Genomic DNA, 16,290 nt, shown 5'->3' with positions numbered 1-16,290 from the left:
TGACCTCTGTGATGTCAGAGACTCTGACCTTATATGTAAGAGGTACCAAACAAAGACTGCCCTCACAACAGCAGTTAACACGGTGATCGATATACCTTGAAAGGTATATTTATTCCAACGTTGTGCCAATACATCATACGTGGAATACTGTTGGGTACCTTTCGAGATGCCTGCAGAAGGCATAATTATTCTAACATGCTTGACACAAAAAATAAGAGGCAGGTAAATTGACTGTCTAAAAGTCAGTGTAACGCATTGTTTGGTTGCCTGTTTTCTTTCTTTTCCGTATGATCAAAATACTAATAATAGTCAGTGTTTGTAGATCCACTCGCTCTGTGGCAGCTCCTGTTCCAAGTACCTCCCATGTCAGGCCTTTCCGTCCTCACAGCGCCCCTGCCATCCTGCTGTGACAGGTGGGGCCGTGAAGTGCAGACGTGGAGGGACAGAGTCAGACCCACGGAGCCTTGCGTCGGCGCCCCCGTGCCCTTCGCCGCAGCGCTGTGCGTGGGGCAGCCTTGCCCAGCCCAGTGAAAAACTGGGGATCCTCAGTAATGACATCGCTTCTCTTGGACATGCACCACGCACAGAAGCTGACGTAGCTGGGCCCGGGGCAAGCAAGGGCGGTGGGGCACTGTCAGAAAGCTGGGCGGTTGGTTTCTCTTGAGGGGTGGACTCAGTGTGGAGGTAGGTAGGTCAGTCCGACTTATTTTTTAAAAGGCTCACGTTGGCTCCTAGTGGGATAAGGGGAGACCTTGTTATGGTCACTTGGATAGGATGGTGGCGAAGGAAGTTGTGAGATGTGATTGGAATCAGGGTGTATTTAGAATAGAGAGTAAATGGATTTCCTTATGGGTATGAAAAAAAGAACAGCTTTTCACCTAAGCCGTCGGAAGGGCGGAGTAAGGTACCGCCTCAGATCAAAAGCTGTGAATCGGGTGCGTTTGTGCTAAAATGTCAAGGTGTGTCCAAATAGGCAGCTGAATGTTCAATACCAGAGTTATGGAGAGAAGTGGAGGCTGGAGACACAGATCTCCAGGGTGTACGTGGTTAGGATCAAGAAGGGGGTAGATGAGGGAGGAGGATGTAGTGACGCTGAGGAACTGCCCCCGAAGCAGTCCAGCGCCAGGCCTTGGGGGAGAACAGGAGCAGACAGCCAAAAAACTTGTGGATGAGGAGGAAAACCAAGAGCGTGTGGTATCCCGGCAGCAAAGTAAAGGTGGTAAGTCCAGGAGGGCGGAGTGATAGCCCGTGAAGAATTCTGCTTGGAGGTCAGATCGGCTGCCCTAGGTTTTAGCAAGTTGGAGGTTACTGGGTATCTTCATGAAAGCAGGTTTGGGGAGAAAGGCGAGGACTGTGGCTTATTTGGAATGAACACAGGGGGTTGGAGACCGTGAGTGCAGACGCCCCTTTCTAGGGGCTTCAGTGTAAAGAGGAACAAGGGAATGGGGTCAGGGAGGTGAGGGGTCAGCAGGCACGGGAACTGGAGGTTGAGAGCAGTTACGTGAAAAACAGCTAAGCTTAATGCTCCCTTTGGGTAAGTACTTCCTGTATTCCTACTATGCGCCTAACATCGGACAGAGTTTTAAAGATATAAAAATTAATGAGATGCGTCCTCTCTCCTTGAGATACATACCTTCCAGCACGGGAGTCAGACTTAGAACAGTGTGCCGTGGAGCCCAGGCCCGCGCAGGTCGCCTGGCTCCGGGCTTCCAAGAAGCTTGAGGGAGGAGATGACCTGTGAATTGGGTGTTGAAACTCACGCCATCTGGACATTAACCCAACTGTTTCTAATTAATACTATGTGGGATGGGGGGCGGGGGCGCAAAATTGTCCCTGTTGTTCCCAACTAAAAATTGTCAGACCTTCTGAGTAATACTTCTGTGTGTTCACTTTCTGAACCTTAGCCTGGTCATTGGTGTTGCTTTAACCATTCTTTGTCAACTTCTGGAAAAGCCAATAAGTGTGTTTCGAAAACACAAATGAGTGAGTGTCTTGCATTCCTATCAGCACCCTCCCTATATTCAGTCACTAGCCAAGAACAATGGAGTGAGTGGGACCATGCAGATAGGGTGGGAAATGTTGAAGGCAGGTGGGTGATGGCAAGTCAGACACTTATTCCTTTATTCATCCATTTATTGCCTAGGCATTTATTATTGAGGATAAATTTTGGACAGGTCTTACAAAAGCCAGAGTTGGAGATGGAATCTAGGGAGCAAAGAGCAAGAACAGGAAGAACAGCTGAGGTATAACACCGTCTGACTGGCTTTTAAAGTCAGAAGTCCAGAAAGACACCATGGTGCAGTGATGATAGATGGCCTTTTAGTCACGACGTGCTTGGGTTTAAACCCCACATCTGCCAGTCACTAGCTGACTCATCTTGAGCAAATTCATGACTGTTCTGGTCTACAATCCCTGTCTTAGAAGTAATTCTAGCCCTGGGTGGTGTGGCTCAGTGGATTGAATACTGGTCTGTGAACCAAAATATTGCCAGTTCGATTCCCCGTTGGGGCACAAGCAGAGGATTGTGGGCCTGGTCCCCAGTAGGGGGCGTGTGAAAGGCACCCACACATTAAAGTATCTCTCCTTCTCTTTATCCCTGATTTCCCCTCTCTAAAAATAAATAAATAAAATCTTCTTTTTTTAAAGAAGTCACTCTACCACTCAAGGTTGTTAGAAGAATTTTGGTGCTCAGAAGAATATTAGTAAAACATAGAAGACATTCAAAAATTGTTGTCATGCTTCTCTCCTTTTTTCTTTTACTGGAACTTTCTCATTATTCCCTCTAGTTTATAAAGTTTGACAGTCACACTGGGGGGTAAAATAAATAAAGAAATGCAAAGTATTTTTTTCTGCATCCTTCTTCAGCAGCACCAACAATATCCCATGAGCATCGTGAACTTGAGTGGAAAAAACAAAACAGAGCTAGACGCCAACTCTGTAACCAGGTCAAGCATCAGCCATCCCGCATCTCAGCAGAAACACTCCCTAGAGTCGATGCAGGTAGGATCAGAAACAGGATGATGAGTAGGGTCCTCGCAGTGGTTCTCTCACTCTCAGACTTCACCACCCTCTGCCCTGCCGACCTTACTGACGTGCACCTTCTGGGCTAGCAGACAGGAGAAGTCCTGGGGGACTGCTGAAGCTGACCAAAGGGAGGGGTCCACTAGGGGAGGGTGTTCTGCTGGGGTCACTGCCTGAAACTGGGCACTGATGGTTTATTGCAGGGGACACCCCGCATGCTCTTTAGTAGAAGGGAAGTTGGGGTAGTTAACGTACAAGGAAGAGAGTTGAAACATGTGGCTGGGCTGGCATTCCCGCCTACTCACTTTCACTCCTGAGGAAAAATTGGGTAATAAGTCCAGTAGATTTGGAGTCTTAATTAAATTTTATTTATTTGCTTGCATTGAAAAAAGAGAACCTTGTGTTACATTAGTGGCAGGCTCTGGTTAAATTGAGAATTACAAACAAATAACTTTAAGAATTGCATTTTGGATGTGATGACCAGATATGAGGTATGAGACCTCAGAAGGAGTTCTTAGAACTTTCCAAAAATTGATGACCAGAGTTGGGGAGGTGTGCTCCCATAAAGCACAATTTCAGAATTGGAAATCATCAAAAAAATAGTTTACTGAAAACTAGAGCTTCTACTTAGAAATGGCAATGTAAGTCTTCTCTTTAAGATATTCTCATGTCTTTTGAATGTTTAACATAAAAATATTTAAATTAAAATATTTCCTCTTCATTCCTGCTAAATTTCATATTAGTCTTATAAGGAATAATCATATTTATTCTCTTTTGAAAACTACTGATACTGAGGACAAAGTGAGTAGGCTTCTACAAAGTAAAATTAAAAAAAAAAACAGAAAAGAGTAGAAAGAAAACTTGTGTTTGAATTAAACTCAAGACCTGGTAGAGGAAGAGGAATAAGTAAATCAGCTTTATAGTATGATGTTTAAAGCCCTGTTCTTGACACCATCTCATTCTCAACCCGGAGAAGCAGAATCGTGATGCCCATTTTACATGCAAACATGAAAAGTGCACTCAGTGCAAACCTCAGGGGTATTTTGTATATTATTGGTGGGGTGTTCGTAGTTCCTGGTTCTGTGTGGTTTCATCCTGGTACTCAATTAAGCACCCGTCGTCTACACAAAGAATTCGGGGTGTCTGTAGTGAGTCCTTTCAGTTCAGCTGATCCCTCCTTCATCTACTCAGAAGTTGATAAGTATTTTTCAAGCCTGTTGACATTTTTATCAGTACTTTTCCTTTTGCTCTGAGCCATTAATTGGTCAGCTATATATTAGACACTTAATATGTTCCTTCCACTGTACTATATAAGTAGAACAGAAATAAAGGGTCTTTATCTTCCAAGAACATTTTACTTTTTGCAAGGATGTAACATGAACCCATTTGAGAGATGCTTTAGAGTAAGAACAAAAAAAAAAGCTATGGTTTGTAGTATGAATAAAGATTATAACCATTAGAAGCGAGTGATCAATGTAAACTGGAGTATGCAGGGAGTTTTCATGAGACCTAGAGCTTGCCCTCTGTGTTGAGGTTTCTGTGGGCTGAGGACAGAGAAGCAGCGTAGGAGCAGGCGGGAGAACGTGAGAGTGCTGCGTGGAGAAGACTGCATTTATCTGAAGGCACGTGGAGACGCTGTGGCCACTCTCTGACTCACAGCACATTTCAGTGTAACCGGCCCTGTCCGCCCCCCCGTCAGGAATTCTTGCTTCTGGGATTCTTTATTGTCTTTCAAAGTCATCAAAGTGTCTGCATGTTTTGGGGGAACCAAGGGAAGCACAAAGAAAGGATAGGGTTAAAAAAAAAAGACGCAAGCATTCAAACCCATACCGAGGTGATAGAAAATAGAGGATACATGTCAACTTCATCAGTTTTATTTTTAAATAGTCTAGTGTTCAGGGCTCAATGAGGAAATTAGTTGATAATTATAGTCTTTTATTGTCTCTACAAATAATAAGTATGCCATGAATATTGTTGACTTTTGAATAAACAGCATTTGGAGATTTTCTTTTGGATAAGTGCCCAGCATTGGCATCAACTGTCTAATTGGAGGGCATGCCCACCTCGTGTCAAAACACCTCTGGTTTCAGCCTGGGGCTATTAACTAATTTTCAAAACATGGCATTGAAATGTTCTGGCTGTGGAAATGTTCAGCCAAAACATTTAGTTTTAGATGCTATACGCAGAAGTATTAGTCCAAGGCAGTGTTTTTCTAGGTGTATCTCGGGAACCACAGAGTCCATGGGTTGTGGGGAGGGCAGGCAGGGTGCCCGCCGTCCGTCGAGTCTGTGTGGGAAACACTCGCTCAGGCAGATGGCGGAACCCCGAGCGTCTTGTGTGCTGGCCGTGCGCACCGTGACCTCAAGAGCAGAGCCTGAGAAGTAGCCTCAGGAGGAGTGTTCTGAGGAGTGCCCTTTGAAAACTGCGGTTCTGCCGTGAGTTGAAGCTGTAAGAACTGTCTGTGGATGAATACTGCATTTTCAGAAGGAAATATTCTAAATTAAAGAAATAAATAGATAAGTGTATTTGCATGTAATGTGGACTCGAGAAAGACTCTTTTGAATAAAAGCAATGCACTGTGTTTTGAGTTCCACATATTTGGATTAGAATAAAAGTGCACACGTCTTCTAGCTCTGAGACTTTTCAGCGCCAGGTTCCCTGGGGAGACCACTTCTCTTGTGTGGACTTGCATCCCCCTGAGCAGGCCCAGCATGGACAGGGGCCAGCACCAATGTCTGCCGTGGGTGGGACAGGTAACTTCTCCTGGGGCATGTGACGTAGATCCTCCGGTGCTTCCTTCACTGTTCTCTCCTGCAGGCTGCTCAACTGCCTGTGGTCTGTGTTGATAAAGTACCTGGACAAACTGACAAACGATGAGCTGCCAGAGATTAGCCTTGGATCTGATCAGCATGCCCTGGTGTCCCTGCATGCCGGGGCGCCCATTTGCCAGAAAGGTCCGCTGCAGTTAGCCTCCGCTCAGCAGTAACAGCATTTGAGGAATGGTCCTCCACTCCATAAACCGGCGCTGCCATCTGCTCCTGGAACCTTTCCCCCCAAGTACCGAGTACGCCCTTGCTCTTCCTGGGTGCAGGTGCTTTGTGGGTGATCTCCTTTAATTGCTGGGCATTTTCTGACACCCATCCTAAGATAACTGCACAAAACTTGGCATAGTTGTTGGCTTTAAGGATTTAGAGATGATAACGGGATTCAGATGCCTCGGGGGTTGGTGTTTTGGCCAAAGCAACATCTAGGCAGAGCTCTATCTGTTCTCTCAGTCACTGGCTAGTCATCTGTAAAGCAGGGGCAGATAATAATAAAGGCCAAGTGGCAGGGAGCTCTCCTGCCTTCATTAGGGCACTCTCTGTGTATCTTCTGCTCTGCCTGGCGTTGCCGTCTGGGCAGAGTGACACCGCTTTCCGGAGGCTGCCCGCCCTTAACGCCGCCACACGGGCGGTTTCCAGGGCAGGTGTCAAGCAACACCTTTGCTCCCTTTCACCCAGTTATGGTTTCATACCTTTCTGAGGTAGTTAAGGTGTTGAAAATAGCCATAATTGGAAGAGCTTACTGTCTGATTGATTCTTGTCCCTGTCTTTGCTGTACAGAGTGCCCTGGGCTGCGAAGACTCAGACAGGGGACAGAATGGGGCCTGCTTGGAGATTCAGGAGAGTGGTGGAAGTGGGTGACTCACCTTGGGGGGGCGCCCTGAGCTCCCATCGAGGCCTGACGCTTTAGGGAAGCTCTTTACCATCAGGCTGTGTGCCCGCCTGTGCCAGGTCACACCCAGGCTAGTGTCTGTTACCAGAAATCTGAGGCATGAAGAGCAATTCCTGGTGGTGTTCATTTTCAAAAGATGTCACACACACTTGAGGATGTAGGAGAAAAGCACCATATTGCTGTCCTTTAACTGCACAAAGCTAAATCGGCATGTTTGTAAACACAGAGGCCACGTGCATGTGACTAAACATCTTTTTGGAACCGAAGGAAAAAAATGTGACTTGATTGTAGGCTAAGACCTATCTGTAACTCCTTGAGTCCACAAACTAGTTATTCTTGATTAAAAATTTCAAGGTGTGTTGAATTCGAATCTAAAATAGTGAAGAAGGCAGTGACTGGATGACAGGACTAAATGCTTCAGCAGCGGATTCCGTGACAGCCGTTCTCTCCTGAGATGGTGGAACGTCACATGCCCACGCATGGCTTCCTCTGCATTGTCCAATACAGGCTGAAGAATCAAGCATCGTCCCTTAGGGACGTAGGATCCACGAGTTGAGAAATTACCCCTGATTTCCTTCATCGTTCCTCACTGAGGTGAGCTGGGGCACCCCACGCATGAATCTGTCCAGTGGGCCACTGCCAAGCCATTCATTGCACCATGAACAGAAGGAGGAAAGTCTTCAGTTAGGAGGGAGGGGTGACTGTAACAGCCCAAGCACACGAGTCCCTCTTTGATACGTAGGGAAGCCACAGTCTCGAACCGCAGGTCAGCAATACCTGAGACAGCGGTAGAGCCACCTGGCCCAGGGGTGCGTTCCGGCCCCACTCCCCTGGCCTTCTGTCCCCCAGCACCCAGGAGGCTGTGCGTGACCTGGCACTCCTGGTAGTGTGCTCTCCGAGGGGGACCTGGGACGACAGCCCCGATCAGGCTGGGACCCACCCGTGTGGGCAGGGCCCCCTGCGCCCTGTCCCTGGGCTGCCTGCGCTGGAGCACACCCATGGGAGTCGGAGTTTCCACGCCACCCTCTCATCTGCTCCCTCCGTTGTGCAGCACGCCTCGTTACCACTTGCAGAACGTGTGAGAGAGTGTTCTGGCTGGCATCTGCGGATAATAAGCTACGTTATATTTAGCATCTATGTCTTCAGAGGCAATTATTTCTATAATGGAAGGTAGTGGGCAAAAACCAAACTCAAATTCGAGTGACAAGTTCTTCCATGTAAATCAATCCAGGGAAAAATTCTAAACCGAGAAATTAAGGCAGTTTAAACCAACCAACCAACCAAAAGTCACCCTGTTATTTAAGAAAATGAAGAAGTCTGTCATTGGGTTCCGGGTGGCAACTGCAGGACTCCCTCACGGTGCCTTTCCTGTGGCCGCACAGGTTCCAGACCCGCGTGTCATCACCGTCAGTCCCATGTTAAGGGTGAGAAACAGAAAGGCTGTTGTTGACAGACTTCTTTTTGATTAATAGACTTTGTCGATAGAGCCATGTTAGGTTCACAGAAAATTGAGCAGATTGGAGAGCTCCCCGGAAGCCCTTCTCCTGCTGGCCATTTCCCGTTCCCTCGAGTTGGTGTGGTCCACCTGTCACAAGGCATGAACCCACAGTGGCACATTGCTGTTAATGGGAGTCCGTCATTAGCCTTCAGGTTTTCTCTTCCTGTCGTACATCCTGCAGGTTTGACTAATGCTTAATGTCATGTATTCACACTACATCTCACACACACACACACACACACACACACACACAGTAGTTGCACTGCCCTAAAATCCCCCGTGTGCCACGATCCACCCCCTACCCCCGCCTGCAACCCCTCACTGTGTCCATGAGGGTCCCAACTCTGCCCTGTGGCCTTGGCACAGGCCCACCCTTGGCCCGCCAACCTCCTCACCTCCCTCCTTAGCATCAACTCCTGTTCCCCCTCCAGTCTCCACACAGCGTCACTGCCCTGCCAGCCCGCTGTCCCCACTCCCCACGCCCGATCCTGCCCCGGATCTGCAGTCTTTCCATCTGTGCTTTGCCTTCCACACACGCGGCACAGTTCTCAGTGCAAAGCTGTGTGGGTGGCTCCTCTCTCACACTGGCCTGGGGGCTCAGGGGTGAGAAGCACAGCGGGCGGAAGACCAGGGCAGTTTCAAACCTCACCCCTGGTCCATCGCTGCAGATCAGGAGTGTTATCCACCTGTTACCAGTGCTACCAGGTCCTCTGGCCAAGAGCAATGCTTAACTCCTTTTTAAAATCTACAGCTTTAGGCTGGATTCCCTGATCTCCATACACGTACAGTGATGCCAAGTCTAGGGCCAGTGTCCTTTCCCCCACTCCTCCTCGCCTGGCCTCATGGCGACCACAGCCTTGCTTTTACACTGTAGGATGCAGGAGGCTTGTTGAACAGCAGTAATGGTTGCTGTGCTCTCACTCAAAATTGGCACGGGAAGAACATCATCAAAGACTCAAGAACGAGATTAGTTTTTATTTCATCCCCGAGTTTTTCTGTGGCTGTACTCTGGTTGTTGCTCTCTGTAATTACTGTTCAGAATTTTTAGAGTATTTTATTTACTCTTTCTTCAGAAGAGTCTGAGAAGTTCTGAGTCTTGTATGGCTCTGTATCTAGGAGACGCACTTGTTGTTTCGTATTTCCAAGGTCCTGGTGCTCGCGCATTGGTGCTCATCTGCTCCTGGCACAGGGTCTTCTCGGGCCTGGACGGGGCTCCCGGGTGACTGGCTGATCGCTCCCCTCTCACCCCTGATCTGGGCGAGTTCTCCTCGTGCTTCCCATAGACAGACCCGTCATTGTGCGTGCGTTAGAGAAAGGGTTTTGTTGTGTGTGGACTTACTGTAATTTACACGGACATGTTCTGTACTTTCCCCTGATTCTGTTTCCTCCCGCACGTTGTTTCCTAGCCCACCCACGGGTCTCTGCGCACACCTGAACGCGTGTCGCCTCTCTTTAGGTTCCAAATGTACAGGGTCTGGCACAGATAACGCCCCTTCTTATCACAAAATCTTTTATGACAAAATCATAAGTATGTAATTTCATAACATGACAATATCACACTCAAGCCCACAGCATGACATTGTAGGTGAAATGTGCAAATTAAAACTATAAATTATTACACCCCTATTCTTATCCTCCCAACCACACTCAAGCAGGCCTTACTTCTGCTGGACCCTGTATTTTAAATTTCTTTTAAAATTTGTCTTTGCATTTGAATATTGTTAAGCCCTTTTAATCAAGTTCATGGCTTCTGAGTGTTCGGCACATACCTATATGTATAAATTATGTAGGTACTGAAGATCCAGATGAACTTGTATTAAATTTCAAGGAATGATATGAAACCTAGAGAATTGCTTTCCTAATAATAACAGCAACCCTTTGATTAAGACAAAAAGAGTGTTCTCATATATTGAGGGCTTAGATGAAGTTCTTACAGTTTATAATAGAACAAAAGGCGTCATTGGAATAAAAGTAAAATGACTATTAAAGGGTAGTCCTCTACCCTTAGTCCTCTAATGAGTTATAATCACATATATGTTAAAACATTAGTTTCTTAAAGAACATCCTTTGGAACGTGTTCCTTCTGGCGTGTGTGAATGACGAAAAAGACTCTTTTATTCTGTTATTGAATGTATGCCTTGGCATTTCCCATAAGGACTTGAGGTGTCTTCCTATAACGACCATCTACCCTAAGGAGAGTGATGAGAACAAATACGGCAAATCAATACTTTGTAGAAGAAAAGGAGTCTCCAAGTATTCTTTTAAAAGCAAGCATTGTGGCTTTGATTGAGCATTACACTTAACTTCTCACAAGTAGAAAAACTTGAGAGCAAGGTAAATTACGTGAGTTTTTATGATCAAAGCGGAAGAAACAGGCTCGCTCCTTGGGCAGACCTTGCTTCCCAGTAGAGGCACTCCTCCCCGAGCACCCCCGTGCTGTCTGCGATGGGGAAGCAGGCTATTGACCATGAGCAAGGGTGACATTGAAGCTGAATTTAGAATCTCGTTTCTCAGAAAAAGCAGAGGTTTTACTTGGGAACCAATGTTTTAGTTACACTTGAGCAAGCCTTTGATTAAATCCCCAGAATTCTGAGCCACGTGTCTTTAGCGTGTGGCCTCCGTTTAGTCCCTGGAATTGGGTGGTAGGGATAAGCAGGAGTCTGCCCCTTTTGTGTGTGATTTTAGACCCATTTATCGCTGCAGCTTTAGTGTCCTCCTGTGGAAAGGGGGTAACTAACACTAAGCTGCCTCGCAACAACGTCGCTAGGGTTAAGTCAGGTGGACGTTCCCAGCGTTACTCAGCGCACACATCTGTTGTTGGGCCTTCGCTGCCCACTAGCGTCCCTCCTGCTCTCGTCCCCGTCTCGTTGACCACCCCTTCTCCACCGCAGGGCAAGCACAGGCTGCACGTCGACACTGGACTGGAAGGTGACTGGTGTGGCCTCATTCCCGTGGGACAGCCCTGCCATCGGGTCACGACTACGGGCCTGAAGTGGAACCTCAGTGAGTAAAGCCCTCGCGGAAGCGAGGTTTTCTCTCTTTCCTTCCGAAATGACCTGGGCTGGACACCCAGGAGTGGGAATGCTGCTCCGTTTGGAAAGGGTCTGTGTAGCCTGTCGCGGAACTGCCGGGCTGTGCTCCACAGTGGCTGCGTCGCTTGGCGTTCCTGCCAGCGCCGTGCGCGGGTTCCAGCGTCTCCGCATCCTCACCAATGCTTGTTATTACCTGCTTTTCCAATGTACGTCTCAGTGGGCGTGCAGTGCTCTCTCACTGTGGGTTTTACTTCATCTTTCCTGGTACGTAGTCACACTGAACACCCTTCCATGTGTTTATGGGCCACTGGTGTATTTTCTCTGGAGAAACGTCTGTGCAGACCTTTGGCTCATATTTTAGTTGCATTATTTCTGTCTTTAGGTTGAGTTGTAAGATTCCTATGTACATATTCCAGATATAAGTCCTTTATTGGATATGTGACCGGCAAATATTTTCTCAGAATCTTTGGCTTAGCTCTTGGTTTTCTGAACTGTCATTGGCTAAGTCCATTCGTTTAACTCCGACACAGTCCGCTTTTCCTTTGGTCAACTGCACTTTTGTGTGGGACCCAGAGCTCTTTGCCCTGCTGTCCTCAGTCCTTGTACTTGGAACCTACTTCCCAGACAGGTGGCTGCTCCTCCCACGGAGCGCGTTCCTCTAGTGGTCAGACCTCGCAGGTTTTATGGGATGAGCTGCTCTTCGTAAATTTTACAATGTTTTCCTCCTGCTTATCACCTGTATTCGGTCCTAGTTATGCTAAAAGCATCTGGTTTGGAAAGGGCTGGGGGTCTGTTCATGCAATAGTGAGATTCCAAAAGAACCCTCAGGCCTTGTGAGTCAGCTGGAGTCTCTTTAAGAGTAATGGTAATGTAATCAGAGGGCTCTCCTGGAACGACAGAGCGATGATCTCCTGGCTGACCGGTGCCTCTGAGGTTGTAAAAAGTCCACTACGGGACCACACCATTCTTTTATAACACGAAAAGCTTTTGGGTTCCTGCAGGAAATAAATATTTCAAGAAAAAAATAACTTGAAGACAAAAAGATACTTTAAAATAACTCTGTATGAGCCACTGCTGGAGCAATCAGGAAGAAACTAGATATTTTGAAGCAAGGGTCTGGAGAATGCACCAGAACGTAAAGGGCAAGAGAACCGGTCTGCGGCTCACAGACACACGGGTCTGGCTCTGACGCCGGTTAGCGGATGTGATGTGAGCTCACTGTGTAGAGCAGCTTGCGGGAGACGTTCCAGCCTAAACCAGTTGTGCTTTAGAGCTCCCGGCCTTTCCCAGGACCCTCCGTGCAGGGGCGAAGGCCCTCCTGGGTCGGTGGTGACCTCACTTTGCACTGCTGACACCTTGGCCGGAGGGGCACCGAGCGCAGGGAAGTGAGGCTTGGCCTCCTGGCAGTAGCCTCAGTCATCTGTTTTTTACGGTGACAGGGAAAACTCAGGTTGGACCCTGTCTCTGGGACGCTGCAGGACATCCTCTTAGCCTCTGCACCTCACCATAAGCACACACCCTGATTCTGCGTAATGGACTTTGTTCTGGGAACTGGCTGTGGGCAGGACAAGGGCAGGGCCTGTAACCTCCCTGCCTGGGGTACGGTTAGGCCCCACCAAATGGCCACACTGTTAAGGTTCATGTGTCTACGATTGCTTTGACTTTTGGAATCATTACTTTTTTTCTCTACAACTTCATGAAAGTAAGTAGATAACAACTTCACGACGTATGCAAAGCAATAGAGTTGAGACACAGTGTTTCATTCATTAGCTGTGACAAGAGTGATAATCAATGGGATCTTCTGATAGGTGACATGACCTCACAAAAAGGAATAAAAATAACTGAAATGACATCATGTCAACTGGAAGAGAGCACGTCCTTACCTGGAACAGCCCCTGTCACTCAGCACCACTGTCTGGCAGCGGAGCCCTGAGGTCAGTGTCATCGTGTTGGTCACACCTACCAAGTGACAGGCTGGGTCCAGCCTGGAGGAGAAGGGAGATGCAGAGATACAGTCAGGGGCGGCCACTGTCTGGGCCCAGGGGGTGCGCGAGGCCTCGTAAGGACTCACCTGTCGGAGGCCGCCCCGTGGTCTCCCAGCGCTGCCCCTCAGTCTGCACCTGCTCTGAAATAGGGGGCCATGCGTCTCGAAGGCGGTCTGGTTCACCTGGTTCAGTTTGGGTCCCTCCCATCCCGTCTTCGTAAATAAGTGCGGCAGGCGCCTGTGTGTGCCATCCCAGAGTGCAGCTTTACAGATTTTATTTCGCATGAGGGCGCTGTGAACTCTCTGTGACACGGGCCTGGTTCTGGAGCGTCCCCAGGCCTGACACAGCCGGCAGTAAGATAACCGCGTTCTGGCTAAGTGCACCCCACCTTTAGGCGGTGGGTGTCCCACCGCCTGTGGGTGTCTCACAGCCATGGAGTGAACGAAGGTTTCTGTGCTTTGTGTCCTCGTGTGGCTCTTGGTCCTGTCACTTCTGCTTGTCTTCACCGGCCTGGTCGGTGTCCATGACACTTCACTGTGGACTCTGCTGCATGGGGGTCCGGGGAGCATCCTTCTGTAGTTACACATGGCCATGCGGGTTTCCTCGTCGGCAGATCACTGCTTTCTGGTGCCCCTTCGTCACGGGGCTGCTTTGGTTTATTCCTTACTGATCATTAGACCTTCTCTGGACCCTGCTTGTCATCTTCCTGGCTGTAGTTTAACTTAATGTTTGGCATTTTCACATCCCAGAGGCTGGTATGTTAAAGGTAGTCACATTTATGAATCTTTTTAAGATTTGTAATTTTTGTGTCTGAAGACCTCATTCTGCTCCCCATGGTCATAAAGATGTTCTGTTGCTTTAGTTGTATGTTTTATTTTTAGGCCCTTTCTTTCCCTTGAAATCGACCTGCGTGTGTGTCATGAGTTAGAAACCCAGTTTTCTTTTCCTTTCGGATAACCAGCTGCCCCAGCGCTGCGTGTCCCCCTCTCCCCAGTGACGCCCGGGGGACTGCCAAGTCCTCCTGTTGGTAGCCTGTCTCTAGTCTGTTGCTCTGCCCACACCCCTCCCTCCAGTCACCACACTGCCTGTTGCCATGGCTCTGTAATGAGTGCTGGACTGTGGTCGCTGAGCCTCCTAACCTTGTCCTTCATCATTTTCTTGGCTGTTTTTGGCTTTGTGATTTTCTTAACAAATTTTAGCATTAGCTTAACAAATGTCCTATGCAAGTCTACTATAATTTGTATTGGCATTATGTCTGATTTACAGAGTAATTTGGGTAGAATAGAACAACTGGGGGAGAAAATTTCTGTATGAAATTGCATATTTTTTGTTTACAGTTTATAGTTTCTCTCTACTTACTTTGAACTTTTAATTGCTCAATAATTAAAAAAATTTCTCCATAAATATGGTATATCTCTCATGTAAGATTAATTTTAAAAAAACTTTATATTTTGTGTTGCTATGATAAGTTGTACCTTTTTAAAAATTAATTTTTTGAGGTCATTGGTGGCATATGGGTGTACAATTAATTTTAGTGTGTTGTATTAATATATGCTGCACAATTTTTTTATTTCTAAAAATGTGACTATAGATTCACTTAGGTTTTCTATAGAAATATTTTTGTTAAGTTTTCTGTCTTTTTCAGTCTGTAACAAATAGTATTGTGTTCTGTCATGACTCACTGAAACAATAGCTTTTAAGAAAGCCCATTTATTTGCAAAGCGCAGTGAAATAGTTTCTAACATATAAGAACAGAATGCTGTGATATGTGTACATTTATTGTTCAGATAGTAATTTGTCCTCCTTTCGGCAAAAGCTTCTCTATTTAATTTAAGGATGAAATATATTCACTTTGTGGATGTAGAAATCACTCGAGTGTAGTGGTTATGATTTAAATAAAACTGGTTTAAAATTTAGTTTTATGAAACTAGCATTAAGAAGACTCTGAAGTCCACTACCATTGTTAGTGCTTAAGTGTTTATATACATTTCTACTCTCCATTCTAAGGATTTCCGGAACCTCTTGTCATTTTGCCACTTTTCACGTAAATATAGCCATTTCTATACAACTCAATTTCTGTTCTAAGTATTTTTCTTCAAAGGATGTAGAATATACTCTCTCTCTGTTGAAATTCTAAATGTTCTTTTAATTGCAGATTTGAGATCAAAGCGAAGCATACTATGTCCATACTGAAAAAGCCACTGTCTTTCCCCTGTAACAGCCCAGAGGCGAGCACGGTTTGCAGGCAGCTTCCCCCAGTTGTGCCGGAGCCTCACAAGAGGTCTGGTGTGACCCAGCAGCTGTGCCCACCCCCCCAATCCTGCTCCCCCCCACCCCCGTTCAGCACCAGGAGGGAGGGCCACAAGGCCTCAGGGACTCCCACAGTTCCCAGGAGTCCTTTCTGCATCTAGCCTTTTGCCTTAGTGGCCAGAACGTGTCGAATACCTGGCCCAGCAGCAAAGGAGGCTGGGACATGCAGTTTTCTGTCTAAGGGATTGTCACCCCACGTGAAAAGAGAGTCTGTCCCTCAGGAGTGAGAGGATTGAGTAGGAGCCTGCTCTCTGTCTCTCAGAAGATGTCTTTGCTTCATCCCCCATCTTGATGACCATCTTAGCTACAAATACAATAAAAATACATTTCAACTTTCTTTTAGCCATACTCTTCCTGGTCTCTGTTGTTGCTGTTAAAGAGTCCAGTCAACCAAACTAATTCTTGTTTATAACTTGTCTTTAATGCTATCCATTCTTAGTTATGTTTTTCTTTGAAATTCTACAGTTTTACTATAGTCTGTTTCAGGGCAACCTTTTTGTTGTTGTTGTTCTAGTTGGTTTTCCTTCACTTTGATAATTGGTATAATTCATTGATTCTAAAAAGTTTTTAGGTATCCTTGTTTTTCCGATAAAAACCTGGTTCAAAACTCCAGTCGGTGATTTGCCCAAATTCATTCACATGATGGGTTGATGCACTCAGGAGTTGAAGCCTTCGGGGCTATTTTTCTTCGTTTCCAATTAATTAATAAAGTAAAAGACTCCCCATGTAA

The 16,290-nt window shown here is 46.8% G+C and overlaps 1 protein-coding gene across 3 annotated transcripts in view; it reads left to right on the top strand.

The window, feature by feature from the left end:
• Positions 1-16,290, top strand: part of TPK1 (thiamin pyrophosphokinase 1) — a 255,230-nt gene that overhangs the window by 169,323 nt on the left and 69,617 nt on the right. For all 3 annotated transcript variants that reach the window (XM_037030295.1, XM_037030294.1, XM_037030299.1), the window contains one exon: positions 11,125-11,236. In XM_037030295.1, coding sequence (XP_036886190.1) covers positions 11,125-11,236 — 112 coding nt within the window. The remainder of the gene's footprint in view (positions 1-11,124; positions 11,237-16,290) is intronic.

This window comes from Sturnira hondurensis, unplaced genomic scaffold (genome assembly GCF_014824575.4).
Source record: "Sturnira hondurensis isolate 20B ecotype Veracruz unplaced genomic scaffold, ASM1482457v3 Scaffold0001547, whole genome shotgun sequence".
NCBI lineage: Eukaryota > Metazoa > Chordata > Mammalia > Chiroptera > Phyllostomidae > Sturnira > Sturnira hondurensis.
The sequence above is the reverse complement of the archived record's forward strand: the minus strand, read 5'-3'. Positions and strand labels throughout refer to the sequence as shown.